The following is a 15,656-nucleotide window of genomic DNA, read 5'->3' on the forward strand; positions in this document are numbered from 1 at the left end:
AAATGGATTTTCAGAAGTTCCTGAAATAAACAGTGAAGTTATTTGCAACTTCCTCTTCCTAGATGAGAATTTCCTGGCGTAGTAAATAGGCTTGTTACTATAGGGAGACCAGAGGCTGGGTGGTGAGCTGTGGTTTCAGTTCTCCCTGATTAGCTCACATTCTGAAGTCAAAAGATGCTGTCTGGAGGAAGCCATCTCGCCTTGGCACTTGCTGGGCAGAAGTGCCACGTTACTGGCAGAGGACGAGGTATAACCTTTGAGGGGAGCGTGTGAGGGTTGCCCTCTGCAAAGCCAATGGAGGGGTGCCCCAAGAGAATCACTCCTGGAGAGTAGGGGTGCTTGACTAGTCCCTGTCTCATCTGGAAATGGTGGAGCTCCTGGTGCTGGGGGATGCACCAAGCGGCAGCTGAGGAGGTCCCCGCTGCGGGCAGCCTGCTCGGCCAGCGTTTGGCAGAGCAAGGAGATGATGGCTTTCAAGTGGGCTGTCTCGCTGACTCCTATTTACGAGGATCTCCTACTGAGGGCCCCCAGCAGCAAGAGCTGTGAAGTAGGCTGCCTGCAGCAGGGCCGAGGGGCCAGGTGGAGGTCGCAGACTGAGACAGATGGACTCCCTTTCAGGGGAACACTTTGAATTGGGTACAAGGGGAATGTTTGAAAATGAACGCCATAAAAAAAAAGAAAAGAAGAAAATGAACACCATTGGTTTCAAGAACCAGAATGAGATGAATTACAGGAGACCTGAAAAATGACAGACCAACTTCCAGGTCTTAGGGGGATTTGGTACTACTCTATGGCGGGGCAGGGGCAAGTACTGTTAAAAAAAAAAAAAAAAAGAGTTGACACAAGTACAAAGCCTGGTTAAAGAGTGAAACTCTGCGAAAACTGGACCAGCCCGGGAAGAGAAAATGATGCCCAGTCTGAGATCAGGCCCAGTGAAGAAAGCCAGAATCAGGGCTCCGCCTTCTACACCATTCCAGCCGGCCTGAACCCAAAGGACACCTCCCTGGCTGATGATGGGCGTAGCTGGCCTCCACACCACCCCAGTCAGAACTGCGGGCAGGGGACCAGCCCTCTCCACTGTGGGGCCCAATGAGGCTTGATATTGTAAAGATGACCGCTCTCTTGCTTATTGGTTGTTTTTTTCTTGGTGCTGGTATTACTACAGGAAATGGGAACAGAATAGGGTCCCCCGCGACATTTTCTAACTTTTTTCTTTCTATTAGTTTCCGGTGTACAAAACAATGTAATAGTTAGACATTTATACCCCTGACAAAGTGATAACCCCCTCCCCCATAACTTTGTTTTTAATAGAAACCCACTATTTTGGTATGTTGCTAATTTTGTAGCCAACTGAGTGCATTTGCTTTGTAGAATTCTTTTTCAGTTGATTCTCTTGGACATTTCAGTTGCACAATCATCTTATTTACAAATAATGAGAGCTTTGCTTTGTCCTTTCCAATATGTATTCCTTGTATTTTTCAATGTTAAATAATAATGGCGATCACGGAAATATTATCTTGTTCTTGACAAGTGAAAATGCTTCTCCTGTTTCACCATTACGCATAACACTACCTTCTGACTTGAGATATATATTATATATATGTTGAAGGGAAACCTCTCTCTCTCTCTCTCTCTCTCTCTCTCTATAAGAGAGAGAGAGAGAGATGGTATCAGCTCATGAATCTATCATCTGTTGCAGATTGCACTTTCCAAAAATGGCTGGCATAATATTTCCCGTCCCACTTGCACTTGCAAAACATTTCCACTCCTCCATCAAGAGGTTGAGTCCCCTTGTCACTGGATGGGCATCTGTGACTGCCTTGATGACATGGAGTCTGGCAGAAGGGACACTAGTGACTTCCAAGCCTAGGTCCCTCTCCTGGAATGCTCAGCCTTGGAACCAGACACAATGCTGTGAGGAAGGTGCCATGGAGAGGGCCACGAGCAGAGGAACAAATGCCCTCTGCCCTCAGCCCCAGGTGCCATCCCCACTTGCCTTCTTGGCAATGGAGGTTTCAGCCCTCAGGGGGCTTGCCCCAGGTAATGCCACATGGAGCAGAGACGAGCCCGGCCTGCCTTGCAGATCCCCCAGCAAAACAAACACTGGGAGTTGTTTTAAGCCACTGGCCGGGCTCATCTCTGCTCTGTGATTTTTTTGTTGGGGAATATTGTGGGACAGTGTGTTTCTCCAGGGCCCATAGCTTCAATCTAGTTGTGGAGGGCGCAGCTCACTGGCCCATGTGGGAATCGAACCAACAACCCTGGTGTTCAGAGCTCGCGCTCTAACCAACTGAGCCATCTGGCCGCCCCTATTTTGACCATTTTTAACTGTCCAGTTCAGCAGTATTAAGTACACTCACACTGTGGTGCGACCATCCCCTGTCCATCCCCAGAACTTTTCGTCTTCCCAGACTGAAATCTGTCCCCATTCGACACTAGCTCCCCATCTGCCAGCCCCAGCCCCTGGCACCAACCACCCTACTTTCTGTCTCTATAAGTGTGATGCCTCCAGGGACCTCATGTAAGTGGAATCACACAGTATTTGTCCTTTTGTGACTGGCTTACTTCATTCAGCGTAATGTCCCCAAGGTTCATCCACGGTGAAAGATGTATCAGAATTTCCTTCCCTTTTTATTCCTTGACATGGATAGACCTCATTTTGTTTATCTGTTCATCTGTCGATGGGCACTTGGGTGGCTTCCGCCTTTTGGCTACCGTGAGTACTGCTGCTGTGAACATGGGTGTGCAGATACCTGTTTGAGTCCCTGCTGTCAATCCCTTTGGGTCCACGCCCAGAAGTGGAATCGCTTCAAATACCTTTTTGACATCTACTGATGTCATGTTTTCCTCCTTTGACACATGCATATTACTAGTTATAGTGACATACTTCCTAATTGAATCATCTCTCCACTCTTGGAATGAACTCCACTCGGTTATGGTATATCTGTTTCCTAATCTGCTTCTGGATTGTCCAAGCTCATTTTTAATGTTTGAAATGTGCATCGATACTTTCCAGTGCTGATGACCTGCAGCTTTCTTTGTGGTGTGCATGTGGGTGTGTGATCGTCACCAAGTGTGGAGACCAGATTCACTCAGCTAGTCAGCCCTGGAGTGCCTGCCTACTGAGCAGCAGACATAGCTCTGGACTCTTGGAATGGAGCAGTGACTGAGCTGCAGAGTCTGTCTGCGGTACTAATTAATGCTCTCCTGGGAGAAGGTTCTTCCAGTTTCATAAAACATATTTGGAAGCTTTCCTTTCCTTCTTTAATCCTCTGGAACTACCCATTTCTGAAAGGCCAGAAAGAATTCATTTGCAGCCTGAGGCCGTGGAAGGGGTGGCTGTCTGACAACCCATCTTTTTCTCTGCTCAGCTGTTCCCTTTCTTCTGGGATCAATTCTGGTAATGTCAGTTCCCACTGTGGGACCCAGCATGTGCCTTAAAACCTTGAGGACCATGGCAGTGTCAGGGTCCCTCCCAGCACGTCACTCCAGGCCTCCGGTCAGACACAGAACTTGCCTCGCCCCACGTTAGTGATTCAAGAGTGAGAGGCCAGTCCTAAGGGGCCCCAGTGCCTCTCCCTGCTGGGGCCCTGCATCGCCCCCAGCCCCCCTCTTCCCAAGCTCCCTCCTCCCTCCTCTGCCCTGCTCTTCCCACACCTCTCCCCTTTCCATTCCTCACCGCCCTCAACTCATGCCACCCCCTCGTCCTCCTACTCTTCTGCCTGGGCCTCCTGCTCGCCTCACTAGGACACACACACACGAAAAGATATGCAAGCTCATTAGTCAGGGGGAAATGAAGACCAAACCACAATGAGATAGCTATACACACACCAGCATGACTAACACTAAAAGAGACTGGTCATACCAAGTGTCGCCGAGGACATGGAGCCAGGGGGAGTGGAAACTAGTACAGTCACTTTGAATAACTGTTGGGCAGTTTCTTACAAAGTTGAACTTCACCTACTCTAAGCAAGCAGTTCCTCTTCTAGCTGTATACCAAAAAGAAATTAATGCATATATCCATAAAAAGATTTGTACATGCATGTCCTTAGCCCCTTTATTTATGTTAGCCAAAAACTGGAGCAAAACCAAATACCTATCACCAGACGAACAGATAAACAAAGTTGTCGTATATTCATGCCACAGAATACTACTCAGTAATTAAAAGAAATGGATGTGCAGATACGTGTATGAGTGGCACATGCTGTATACTTCCTTTTCTATGAAGTTCTAGAACATGTAAAACCAATCAGCGGTGACAGAAGTCACAATAGTTTTTACCTTCGGGGCTTGGTTTGATGGACCCTCCGCTGTGTATAGGAAAAGTTCAAGGTGTGCACTTAATATGTTTGGGCTCAATAAAAATAATTCAAATATGTGAGCTTTTAAAGCCGTAAATTTCACTTTAAGTACCACTTGTACTATTATCCCCAACAGTTTTATTATGTAGTTATTTTTATTAATGTAGTTCTAATTATTTTTAAATGTTCATTTATGATTTTTAAAACTTTGCAATGTATGGCGATGGGGTGTGTGTGTGTGTGTGTGTGTGTGTGTGTGTGTGTGTGTGTGCTACTGACTTTGAACGTAATTGTACTGTGCTCCAACAGTGTGGACTGACATCAAGCCTTCCAACTTCCTTGCTTCTGGCTTCATGGCGAGGGTACCGCCACTGTCTTTAGATGCCACTCGCGGACACGGGAGGACCTGGGAGGACGCCAGCCTGTCAGAGCACCCATAGTCACAGGCTTGTTCACACTTTCTGTATCTTCACAGAACTGTTGTCTGCTTGACCTAAATACAGGGAAGCCCATAGAAACCTCCCTCAATGATGCAAGATTTGTCTGTTTCTCCCTGGAGTTCTGTCAATTTTTGCTTTATATATTTTGAACCTATTCTAACATCATTCCTGAAGTGTTCTTGTTTTGTCCCAAAGTCGATTTTGCCTGATATTAATATAGCTATGCCAGCCCTTTCTTGCCTAGTACGTGCCTAGTATATCTTTTTTCTCATTCTTCGCATGTAATCTTTCTGTGGATACGTTTTACGTGTGTCGCTAGTAGACAACACATGCCTGGAGGTTGTGGTTTTGGTACAATATGATAATCTCTGTAATTTCTGATAGTCCTCCGATCTGAAGTCCTCTCAGAGGTGACATATGTTGTTTGTCGTGTCTGCCCCCACAGAAACCTCCAGTGGGGCTGGCTCAGCTCGTCGTTGGTGTCACAGGCTCAGCTCCTCCACCTGTTTGGGTTGTAGAATATAAAGAACAATCTGGGCGGGGGGAACCCAACTGAATAGTAAAGGTGAAGAGTTTCAGATGGTAAACATTTCTGAATGGCTTACCCAGGTGCTCTCTGGTGTGGCTGAAACCTCCGGGGCTGGGCACGGTGGCCTCTCGTGTCTAAACTTGACCTGCGACACACCCGAGTGTATGTGCTGTTGCAGTTCCGATGAAAGACTTTTGAAAATGAAGAATGTACTTTCAAACCACAATAAGATACCACCTTCACACCCCCCAGGAGGGCTATAATCCAAAATCAATGACAAGGTGAGGCTGTAGAGGAATTGGAATCCTGGGGCTCTGCTGGTGGGAACGTGAAATAGTGCAGCTGCTATGGGTGGAATTAGCAAATGGCCCAGCACTTCCACTCCCAGCTCTATACCCAAAAGGAAGGAAAACATCTGGCCCCACTGAAATTTGTACACAAGTGTTCACAGCAGCATTACTCACAGTAGCCAAAATGTGGAAGCCACCCAAGCGCCCATCAGCTGAGTACCGGATAAACAACATGAGGTCTATCCATACAGTGGAATACTATTCAGCCATAAAAACCCGAGGAAGTCCTGCTGCGTACTCAACATGCAACCTTGAACACATGATGCTCAGTGAAAGAAGGCAGACACGACACAAAAGACACATGTTGTATGGCTCCATGGATAGGAACTGTCCAGAAGAGGCAAATCCATAGAGACAGAGAGTGGATGAGTGGGTGCCAGGGGTGGGGGGAGAGAGATGGGAAGTGACTGCTTATGGGTCCAGGGTTTCTTTTTGGGTGGATGAAAATGTTCTGGAATTAGATAGTGGTGATGGTGACAAAACCCTGTGAGTATACTAATGACCACTGAAATGTACACTTTAGAAGGGTGCATAGTATGGTATGTAATTTATGTCTCCATTTAAAAATGTATTTTCAAAATACTATTTGGATCCCAAGTCGTGGTGGCAAGGGCTCCAGTTAGGAACAACAAAGTAGCAGCCAAGAACCAGGGAGGGAAGTCTAAAGCGCCAGGGCAAACCCCACCTTGGCCACTTCCTACCTCCGTGAACTTGAAGGTCATTCAACTTCTCTAAACCCACTTTCCTAGACAGTAAGCCCTCAGTAACTGTTAGCTCTTTGCCAATATGATTCGTGTCTCCTCATCTAGAATGCAGCCGTAGGACTACAGAGCAAGGCTGTGAAGAGTTGATCAGAGAAACACCTTATTATAAGCAGAGCTTGGGCTGCCTTTATGGGTTACACCACTAATCCCCACAAGCACCCCACACTGTAGGAGAGGGGTGCTGTTAGGATCTCCTTTTAAAGAGAGGAAACTGAGGCCCGAACAGCTTATGAAACTCACCCAAAGCCTCCCACCTAGTGAATTGCAGAGAGCAATGTTGATTTTTTTTAAATGTGGTTAAATATAGATAACAGAAAATTTACCATTTTAAGAGATTTTAAATGTACTGCTCTGTGGCATTAAGAACATTCATTTAAAAAGTAAAAACAAAAAAAAAACACACACAAAAAAACAGGACATTCATACTTTGTGCAGCCATCAGCCATCACCACCATCCATCTCCAGAACTTTTTCATCTTCCCCAACTGACACTGTCCCCATTAGACTCTAACTCCCCTTTTTCTCCTTTCCCCAGCGCCTGGCACCTAGCCACCATCGTACTTTCTGTCTCTGAGTCTGACAACTCTAGGGACCTCGTAGAAGTGGAATCATGCAGTGTTTGCCTGCTATGACTTGCGGGTTTCACTTAGCATCACGTCCCCTAGGTTCTCCCATGTTACAGTGTGTGTCAGAATGCCCTTGCTTTTTAAGGCTGAGTAATATTCCACTGTATGGAGAGACCACGATTTGTTCATCTAATGCTCTGTCCACGGACCTTTTGGCTACTGTGAATACTGCTGCTGTGAACATGGGTGTGCAAATCTCTTAGAGACCTTGCTTCCCATCCTTTTAGGCAGATACTCAGATGTAGGATTGCCGGATCCTAGGGTAGGTAATTCTATGTTTACTTTTTTCAGGCAACCCTACTTTTAAGCCAGGAAAGGCAAATAAAAAGAGAATGAAATTCTATTTCACCCCATCAGACTGACAGACAGTAAATCCTGTAACAGTACCAAGTGCTGGCGAGGCTGAGGAGCAGTGGAAACTGGTGGGCAGTAATTCCTGCAACCACTGTGGCAAGGGGCGAGGCCACCTCCAGTCAGATTGACGTGTAGCTGTGGATTCCTTGTGCAGCGCTCACACATAAGCGGAGAGGCAGGGACAGTGGCCCCAAAGGAGGGACTGCCCTGATGGGCACCCTAGGAGACCTGGGGATAAACTCCCACCAGTCAGGTGCTGCAGCCAGTGGAGAGAGATCTGGACCGTGTGGTACATTTACAGAAGGTTATAGCACACGCAGGACAGGAGTATATATTGCTAGTGCATATGCCCACACGTTGGAAAGGCATGAGAGCATACCAGGGCCTAGGGTCTACCCAACTCCGGATGGTGGTTACCTCTGGGGCTCCAACTCAATGTTAGGTTTCATGTCTTTCAAAGGAAGAGACCTGTGCCAGCCGAGAGGGTGGCGGTGCAGACACCCTGGCAGAGGGCCCGGTGGAAGTCAGGCGGGGCCAAGAAAGAAGAGGCAGAAGTAAAACCAGAAGTCAGCAGTTCTGAAGAGAAGCAGAGGGCAAAGATCAAAGCGAAAGGCGGGAAACAGAAGAAAAGACTAGAAAAGCCTGAAAATGGTTAGAAGGACCTGCTGGGCTACCATGGCCTGGGCTGCAAATAGAAACCAAGCGTGGGTAGCTCTCCAGACCCACGGGGGCCGGGCCCTGGCAATCAGCCAGCCTCCCCCCCCCCCCCGCCCAGCCAAGTGGCCCAATAGCCACCAGGTCACTTACCAGAGAGGCAGCAGGGACTCGAGGGGCACCTAGGACGAAGACTGCTTTGTCTTAGCAACGAGCATGGGGATTACAGAAATATATTGGGGCTGAAAAGACAAACTAGTGGGGCAAAGACATTCCTTCACCACATGGCTATTTGGGGGATAGCTTGAAGACATAAATCACCTCGTTGACATTTATCCAAAGTTTTCTACTCATGGAGACCTTTAAAGGTGAAAGGGAAATGCTTTGCCTGTGGCATGTACCCAATTTTAACTGCCGAGAAATAAAATCGCCTTGGCTCTCCCAGCGTTTGGGAATTCCCTCTCCTCACTTACACACGATCCCTAAATGGGCCATGGAACCGTGCTTTGATAAATCATCATTTTAACAATGGTGACAGCTGCACTGTTTGATTTCTCAATGTAAATTTTAACTATTTTTATAACAACTATTTCTCTAATAATTTTATAATTAAATTTTTACAATGAACAAGACCGGAAGCAACCATAGATTAAGGAAATGTATTTATGTGACAGATGAATGGTAAATATTTACAATATAAAAAGTGTTCCTACACATTGAGAAGGAGGAAAAGCTATAAACAAGGAACTTCCAGGAGAATGAAAGCAAACTCCAACAGACAAATGCAAGAGCACCAGCTGCGCACGTGAATGCGTGTGTGTGGAAGAGGCGTGGGTTAGAGCCACAATGAGATCTTGTTTCGCCCCCATCAGATTGGCATAAAATGAAAAAGCATGCTAACACCTGCTGGTGGGTGGGGGCCCAGGGAGGCCTCTCTCGTCACTGGTAGAAATGTGAATCATGAGTGTCAGTGGGGAAAGCACCCCAGGGATTTAAAACCCACATGCCCTTCGATCACATGCCTGAGAGTGACCTAAAGAAAGGCGAGTGAAAGCTGATCAAGGTGCGCCGAATGAGGACAGGGGAAAGGGCCGGTCACTAAAGCCCGATGGGGCCTGGGGCAGGGTCTCCGCCCATCACTGTGGAGTGGGGAGAACTAGTCCCACGGTGGGGCCACCAGCTTCCCGAGTACCCTCAGGGGGCTTATTGTCCCCCCACCCACAGCCTGTATCACCTGCACAATCAGAACAAAACCAACACAACTATTTTCCCTGTGGGGCAAATCCCCAGGCCATAGTACAACAAGGCTGGGAAGAGGCTAGGTGTCAACGTGATCGTTACTTCTTCCAAGGAGAGGTAGAGCCACAGCGGTGGCCGCCTGGGGCTTCAGGCCGGAGGGTAGGACCCGGGGTTTCTAATGATGTGTTGCAACTTCCAGCCAAGTTGAACTTCTGGAGTTTCAGTTTCTGTGAAATGAGGGGTTGGTGAAGATGGTTTCTAAGATTCCTCCCAGCTTTGGAGCCTCTAAACCGTTAGGCCAAATGTGGGGAGAGGGTCCATTGGGGAACCAATAGCTTGTCAGCTGTGCTGTTGGGGGGTGGGGTTATAAGATGGAGACAGTGATAGTAACAACAGCCGATAAACACGGGGGGGGGGGGGGGGGGGGGGCAAGGACTCCTCAGAGCGGAGCTGGGCTGGGGCACAGCCACCAGCCTCCTTCCTCCAGTGTCTCAAACCTTGCTGGCACCCTCGAACCCTGGGTTCGAGGCTGTGTGTGGTCCTGGCCCCGGAAGCCAGGGCTCGCCAGGGCCAGAGGGGACCAGGAAGCTGCATTGCTAATGCTGGCCACACTGAGAAATACTGATCCAAAACGGGGCAGAAAGAGAAGGTTCCAGGCCACTGGCTTTAATTGGGTCTGTTCAGTGTAGGGTTATCTGATTTAGCAAATGAAAAAACAGGACACCCAGTTCTATCTGAATGTCACGTAACAGTGAACGATTTTTCATCATAAGCATGTCCCATGTGATATTTTGGACGCACTGGTACTAACACATTATTCGTAGTCCTGCAGCTCATCTGACAACCTTGGATGGGTGCCCCCAGCAGGAGAGAATGCGGTGGGGCTTCTGGAAGTCTCTGCCCCACCCGAGGTGTCTTTGCCACAGGAGTCTCTCCTTTGGGCGCAGTTCACCTGGTCCAGGGGCTCCCCAGGCCTTGGAGTGCTAAAGGCCCCCTGTGGTCCCCCTCCCCCACATAAAGGTGTTAGTTCTCCATGAAACCGTCCTGCATCACCCTAAACTGAGCGTACCACCTGTTTCCTGTGGAGAGCCAGCCTGACACAGGAGTGGAACGAAAACCAAAAGGTTCTCAAGGTTTTTTACTAAGTAGGCACTGAATAAAATAAGTTATTGGTGCTTGTGGCTCAAAGGTGTGGAATGAGCAAGACGATGGAAAGTCCCAACATTTCTCAGTGGATCCACTCTGTCCATCAGAGAGAGAGCTAAGAGAGAAATAGTGAAGGGGGGTAAAACCACCTGGACACTACATGATGAGCCTACCCCGCCCTACCTCTGAGCCACCCAAGGGGGTCCATCTTCCCCTCTCCCTCCCTCTGGCCTCCTTGAGGTAAGGGTGGCCTCTCTGGAGATGCCCATAGCTTTTTCCTCTTCTAGGGCATATAGAGGTTTCATGACAACTCTAATGGCACAAAGCTGTTTCCCCACGCAAGTGCCCCTGCCCCCACTCTTCCCCTGCTGGCATGCCTGTCTTGGGGCCCCAAGTCCTGAGCCAGGCCCCACCATTTGCCCAGGCTTGGTTGAGACCCACCACCCATTTGAGATGAGTCCAGCAGGAATAGAACATCTGGCTCAGGTACCCAGTTTCAAAAGCATGTCGGTAGTCATAGCAACAGCCTGCATGCCTACCTGAGAGGCTGTAGGGAGCACAGAGCAGATGCACATGGCCATCCTCTCTCTGCCCTCACCTTTGCCTTTAAAGATCAGAAGCTTTTCAGGTGACAGAAGATGAAACAGGCACCTACAGAACAAGTGGGGGGAAAGAACGCACAGGGGGACGGTATCCAAGGGTCTGCAGCAGGCAACCCAAAGGCAGAATCCTTAGCATGTCTGCAGCCCGTGTCACACCCAGGCTCGCTGGTTCAAACACTGCCGTGTGCACGAGAAGCAAAGTGAGGGGTTTAAAGGTGCCAACTGCAGAGACCTGCCGTGAGGGGCCATCGGGAGATCATGGATCCTAAGGACCCAGAGGGACAGGATGAGGGCATTACTCAGACCATGCTCTGGGTCTCTCCCATGACGACAGACACGTGACACTCCAGTAACCCCCGCCGTGAAGGACCTCTGAGGCACACACCCTAGCTCTGGGAGTTGACCCACCAAGCAACGCCCTGGTGAGAATTGAACTTTTGACATTCATGTTTCTTCACGTAGGTGCACCCTGCCCTGTTCCACAAAGGACATGAAGTGATGTGGCTTCCATGCGCCCTGTCATCAGCTTGGCAGTCAAGACATCATGGTGAGTTAGTGCTCTGGCCTCCATTTCCCCATCAGCCTGCGAGCATGTATTTCACACGACTCATTCTTCCTGAACCCTCACCTCTGGCAACACTCACGGGTACCCCCACTGCCTGGCCGGGCACACTGGCCAGAAGCTACTGCACCCTGCTGACACCAGCCCATACTTGTAACCAACATCCCGAAGCTATTGCAGACAACCGTTCTCTCTCCAGCTGCGAGCGTCATGGATTTCTTGGCACCATTCCCCCCCAACATTTATTTGGAAAAATTTCAAAGTACAAAAAAATTACAAGAATAGTACAATAAACCCCCACATTCTTTGTACCTGGATATTTGCTTTATCTCTCTGAAAGTTAAGTTGCAGAGGGTATAACATTTCACCCCTAGGTATTGAAGCCCCTAATTTTGAAGGAAGGGAGTTTTCCATGTAATCATCAAATCTGATCATACCCAGAAAATTTACCACTGATGACAAAATATCATCTCATAGTCCATCCACCTTGACATTGGGGGGTCAGCGGCTGTAAGTAACTTCTTTTCATACTTTAATGTATCTTCCTCTCAGGAGGGAGTCTCTGGCAAGTGTTTAAATTGGTCAGAAATAAGAATGCAAAGTGGAACTGGAGCACATCACAGACCTTGGACCAGAAGTGGCCTGTGAGCCGCTGGAAGAGATGCCACCGTGACAGCTGATGGTCACATAGCTTGAGGACCACAAAGCCCAGACAGGAGAGCACGGCCAGAGCCAAGTACACTCCGGAGCAGGCGCTGCCGTAGCGCCCGTGGGCACGCAGGGCCTGGCCCACGGCGGCGGCGATGTGGGCGCCCAGTGCAACCTCAAACCCACAGGGGTGCAGCAGGGCAAGGCCGTAACTGCACAGCGAGAGGCACTCGACGGCGAGGAGCAAGCGGGGCTTCCAGCCCCTGTCGAGGTAGAGGCACCAGGCCACTGGCCACGCAAAGATGGGCAAGGTGAACCACTGGTCGAGCAGGGCGGCGGGGCGCGTCTGCGTCCCGATCCGCAGCCACTGCACGGGGCCGTAGACGAGCGCCATGGCAGCAAAGACGTCCTTCAGGTACCGAGCCCGCTGCGTCTCCGCGGAGCGCTCCGGGGTGCTGGCATCTCTCTGGAGCCAGTACACGCCCAGGAGCACGTAGGCCACGTTAATGAGGGCGTTGCAGGGCATGGCTAGGAAGGCAGGGAGACTGGCTACCGGCGCTTCCGCATAGTGCTCGTAACCCACTTGGACGAAGACGCCGTCAAAGACGCCCGTGTAGACAGTGGCCAAACAGAGGCAGCTGGCCACGGCCACATGGCACAGGGCCTGACGCGACTCGGGCTGCATCTGGAATGCTAGCTGTGACTCGGGGCAGAGAACTTCAAAGAGGGGCAGCCTCTGCCGTTATTTCAGAATTCAGATAAAGAGCATTTGCAAACCACTCCTCAGCCTCCCAGCTGAGCCAGCAGGAAGAAGTCCTTGCCCCGAGTGGTGGTGGCGGCCCAGAGGAAGGCGGGGGTCCCGCTGATTGGCTGGCACCAGTGGAGGGCCGTTCAGCCTTTTTCCTTTGTGGTTAGAAAAAGAGTGTGGTTAGACAGAAAACCATCCAAAAAAGAGCCTCCATCTTCCCGACTCTCAGCCTCAGGAGTCATCAAGTTTTCATCAGAAAAAAACAGAAATAAAAGTGAACCAATAGTCACAGTACGTTCACCTCCTTCCACACAGCCTCTAGAAGTCTGTAGAATCCTCTCGCCTAGGCGTGGCGTGCCTCTCTCCTGACACCTGTGCTGTTCTTTCATCTGTGTACTATGACAATCCTGCTCCGTGCCCTAGTTCCCCTGGAGCCACTGCATTCAGTCTAACCTTTCCTCAGTCTGTTTTGACGACTCAGAACACGCTTTCCCACCTCAGTGGTGTCATAAATATGTACGTTTCCAGGCTAGCCCCCAAACCATGTGAACCAATACTCAGTGAGCTACAGACTATTAGCTGTGGTCTGAGTTCTGGAATCCAAGGCAAGAGATGGTGTGCTGGAGAAAAAGGGGCAGGAGGGGAAGAGGAAGGAGAGGAGGGGGGAGGAGGAGGGGAGAAGCAGGGAGGAGGAGGAGAGGAGGAGGAGGGAGGAAGGGAGGAGGAGGGGGAAGGGAGGAGTGGGGAGGAGGAGCAGGGGGAGGATGGAAGGAGGGGAAGAGCACGGGGAAGAGGGGAGGAGCAGGGGGAAGAGGGGAGGAGCAGGGGGAAGAGGGGAGGAGCAGGGGGAGGACGAGAGGAGAAGGAAGAGGAGGAAGAGGAGGAGGGGGAGGAGAGGAAGAGGGGGAGAGGAGGAATGGGGAGGAGTGGGAGGAGCAGGGGGAGGAGCAGAGGGAGGAGAGGAGGAGGATGGGGGAGGAATGGGGAGGAGCAGAGGGAGGAGCAGAGGGAGGAGGGGAGAAGGAGGGGGGAAGAGGAGAGGAGGAGGGGGAGGAGGAATGGGGAGGAGCAGGGGGAGGAGGGGATAGGAGGAGTAAGAGAAGAGTGAGGAGGGGGTGTGAGGCCTGACAGCACAAGGAGCTCTCCCCCAGGCCTGCTTCCCTGGCTCGCCCTCCTACCCGCCCCCAAAGTGCCATGCCATCCCCAAATCACCTTCTTTTCTTGGCCCACACTAAAACCTTCCATTTCCTGCAGTCACAGAAGCAGACAAACAATTTAAAAATAATGTAGACTTATCATTGACTGCCAACAGCTTTAGGGCTAGCTGTAGTGTGAGATGGCCTGGTAGCCTAGAAATGTACTAATGTCAAAGAAAGAAGAGGTTCGATGTTCTGGAAATGACTCAAAGCCAAAACAGCAGGCAGGTAGGCAGGTAGGCAGGTAGGCGGGTAGGTGGGTAGGCAAGCGGGCGGGCGGGCGCGCAGGTAGGTAGGCATGGGGACAAAAAGGGCTATCTGTGTTCAAACCTTGGCCTCCCCCACCTACTAACTATGTGACCTTGGGCCTTAATCCTTCTGGGCCTCAGTATGCACACCTGTAGAATGGGCGTGTTACCAGTACCTCCCTGCAGACTTGTTGTGTAAATTACACGAGTTCTGTATGAAGATGACTTAGCACCGTTTATTTCCCAGGCACAACGTCTCTCCTCCTGCAGTTTGAGCCCTGAAAGGGCGAGACCGGAGCTAGTTCTTTGCTCTCCCTCCAGTACTCAGTAGAGAGCTGCTCAATGTCAATTCAATTCAAGCACCACGCCAGCACCTTTGCTCTTTTTCCGTACTCTTTCTCCGGTCCTATTTGCCATGTCACATCTCGGCAAGGCCCACCTGCATTCTGCGGGAACTGCTGGGCCTCACGCTGAGCTTTCTTGCTCCTGTCTGTCCTGCCTTGGGGGTTCGCCCTTAAGGAGGGCCACGAGGCCTAGCGTTTCCACAAGTGAATGGAAGCGCTCCCCCTGACCACAAGCCTCCATGTCAGCATGTGGCACTGTCACGCACCTCCCACACCCTCTTCCTCTGGCTAAGGAGCCTCTAGGCCACCCCTACCCCATCGTTCCCACTTCCAGGCCGAGCAGCCACTCAAGTGGTCTACACACAGGAGTCCACAGCACTTTCCTCAAGTGACTGGGTCAGATTGTGAAAGCCCCTGCACAACAGCCTTCAATGGCTGGCTCTCCGCTCCACGCATGACCCCGTGCCAACCTCTTGGACATCAAAGTGCCATCCCCACGTAGCCCTGCGAGCTTCCCAGACCCAGTCTGTCCTGCAGCTAGAATGAGACAGCGGTTGGTCCTTCCTGTACCTGGCCCGCTCGCTCCCTCAACTCAGCTGGCATTTCCTCTCAGGCGCTTCCCAGTTCAGCTCCTGACTCAGGCTGGGAGGTGAGCTGAGGCCCTGCCTGGTGTCTCTGGGTGCCTCCCTGCACCCATCTGGGGCCTGGCTCCCTGGCATGAAGTGCCAGGCTTCTGGGACCCCATGCAGGCTGACCCTCCTGTCTGCCAGCAAGCCTGAAGGAGAGCCGGGGACAGGAGTCGGAACACTATCAACTTGGCAGAAGAGGTCCAGGAAGGACATAGAAAGTGACTCTTCTCTCCGGCTGCTGAACAGAATCCACCTGAGCCCTTGTGCAAGCTGAAA

The 15,656-nt window shown here is 50.6% G+C and overlaps 1 protein-coding gene across 1 annotated transcript; it reads right to left on the reverse strand.

Moving 5' to 3' along the window:
* Positions 1–11,479: 11,479 nt before the first annotated feature.
* On the reverse strand, positions 11,480–12,900 carry TMEM187 (transmembrane protein 187; the record flags this gene model as incomplete). Its single annotated transcript, XM_081042977.1, has 1 exon — positions 11,480–12,900. The coding sequence occupies one exon, from the start codon at positions 12,898–12,900 to the stop codon at positions 12,100–12,102; it is 801 nt and encodes a 266-aa protein (XP_080899103.1). The 3' UTR covers positions 11,480–12,099.
* Between the last annotated feature and the right edge of the window lie 2,756 nt (positions 12,901–15,656).

The sequence above is a fragment of the Rhinolophus hipposideros genome (genome assembly GCF_964194185.1).
Source record: "Rhinolophus hipposideros genome assembly, chromosome: X".
NCBI lineage: Eukaryota > Metazoa > Chordata > Mammalia > Chiroptera > Rhinolophidae > Rhinolophus > Rhinolophus hipposideros.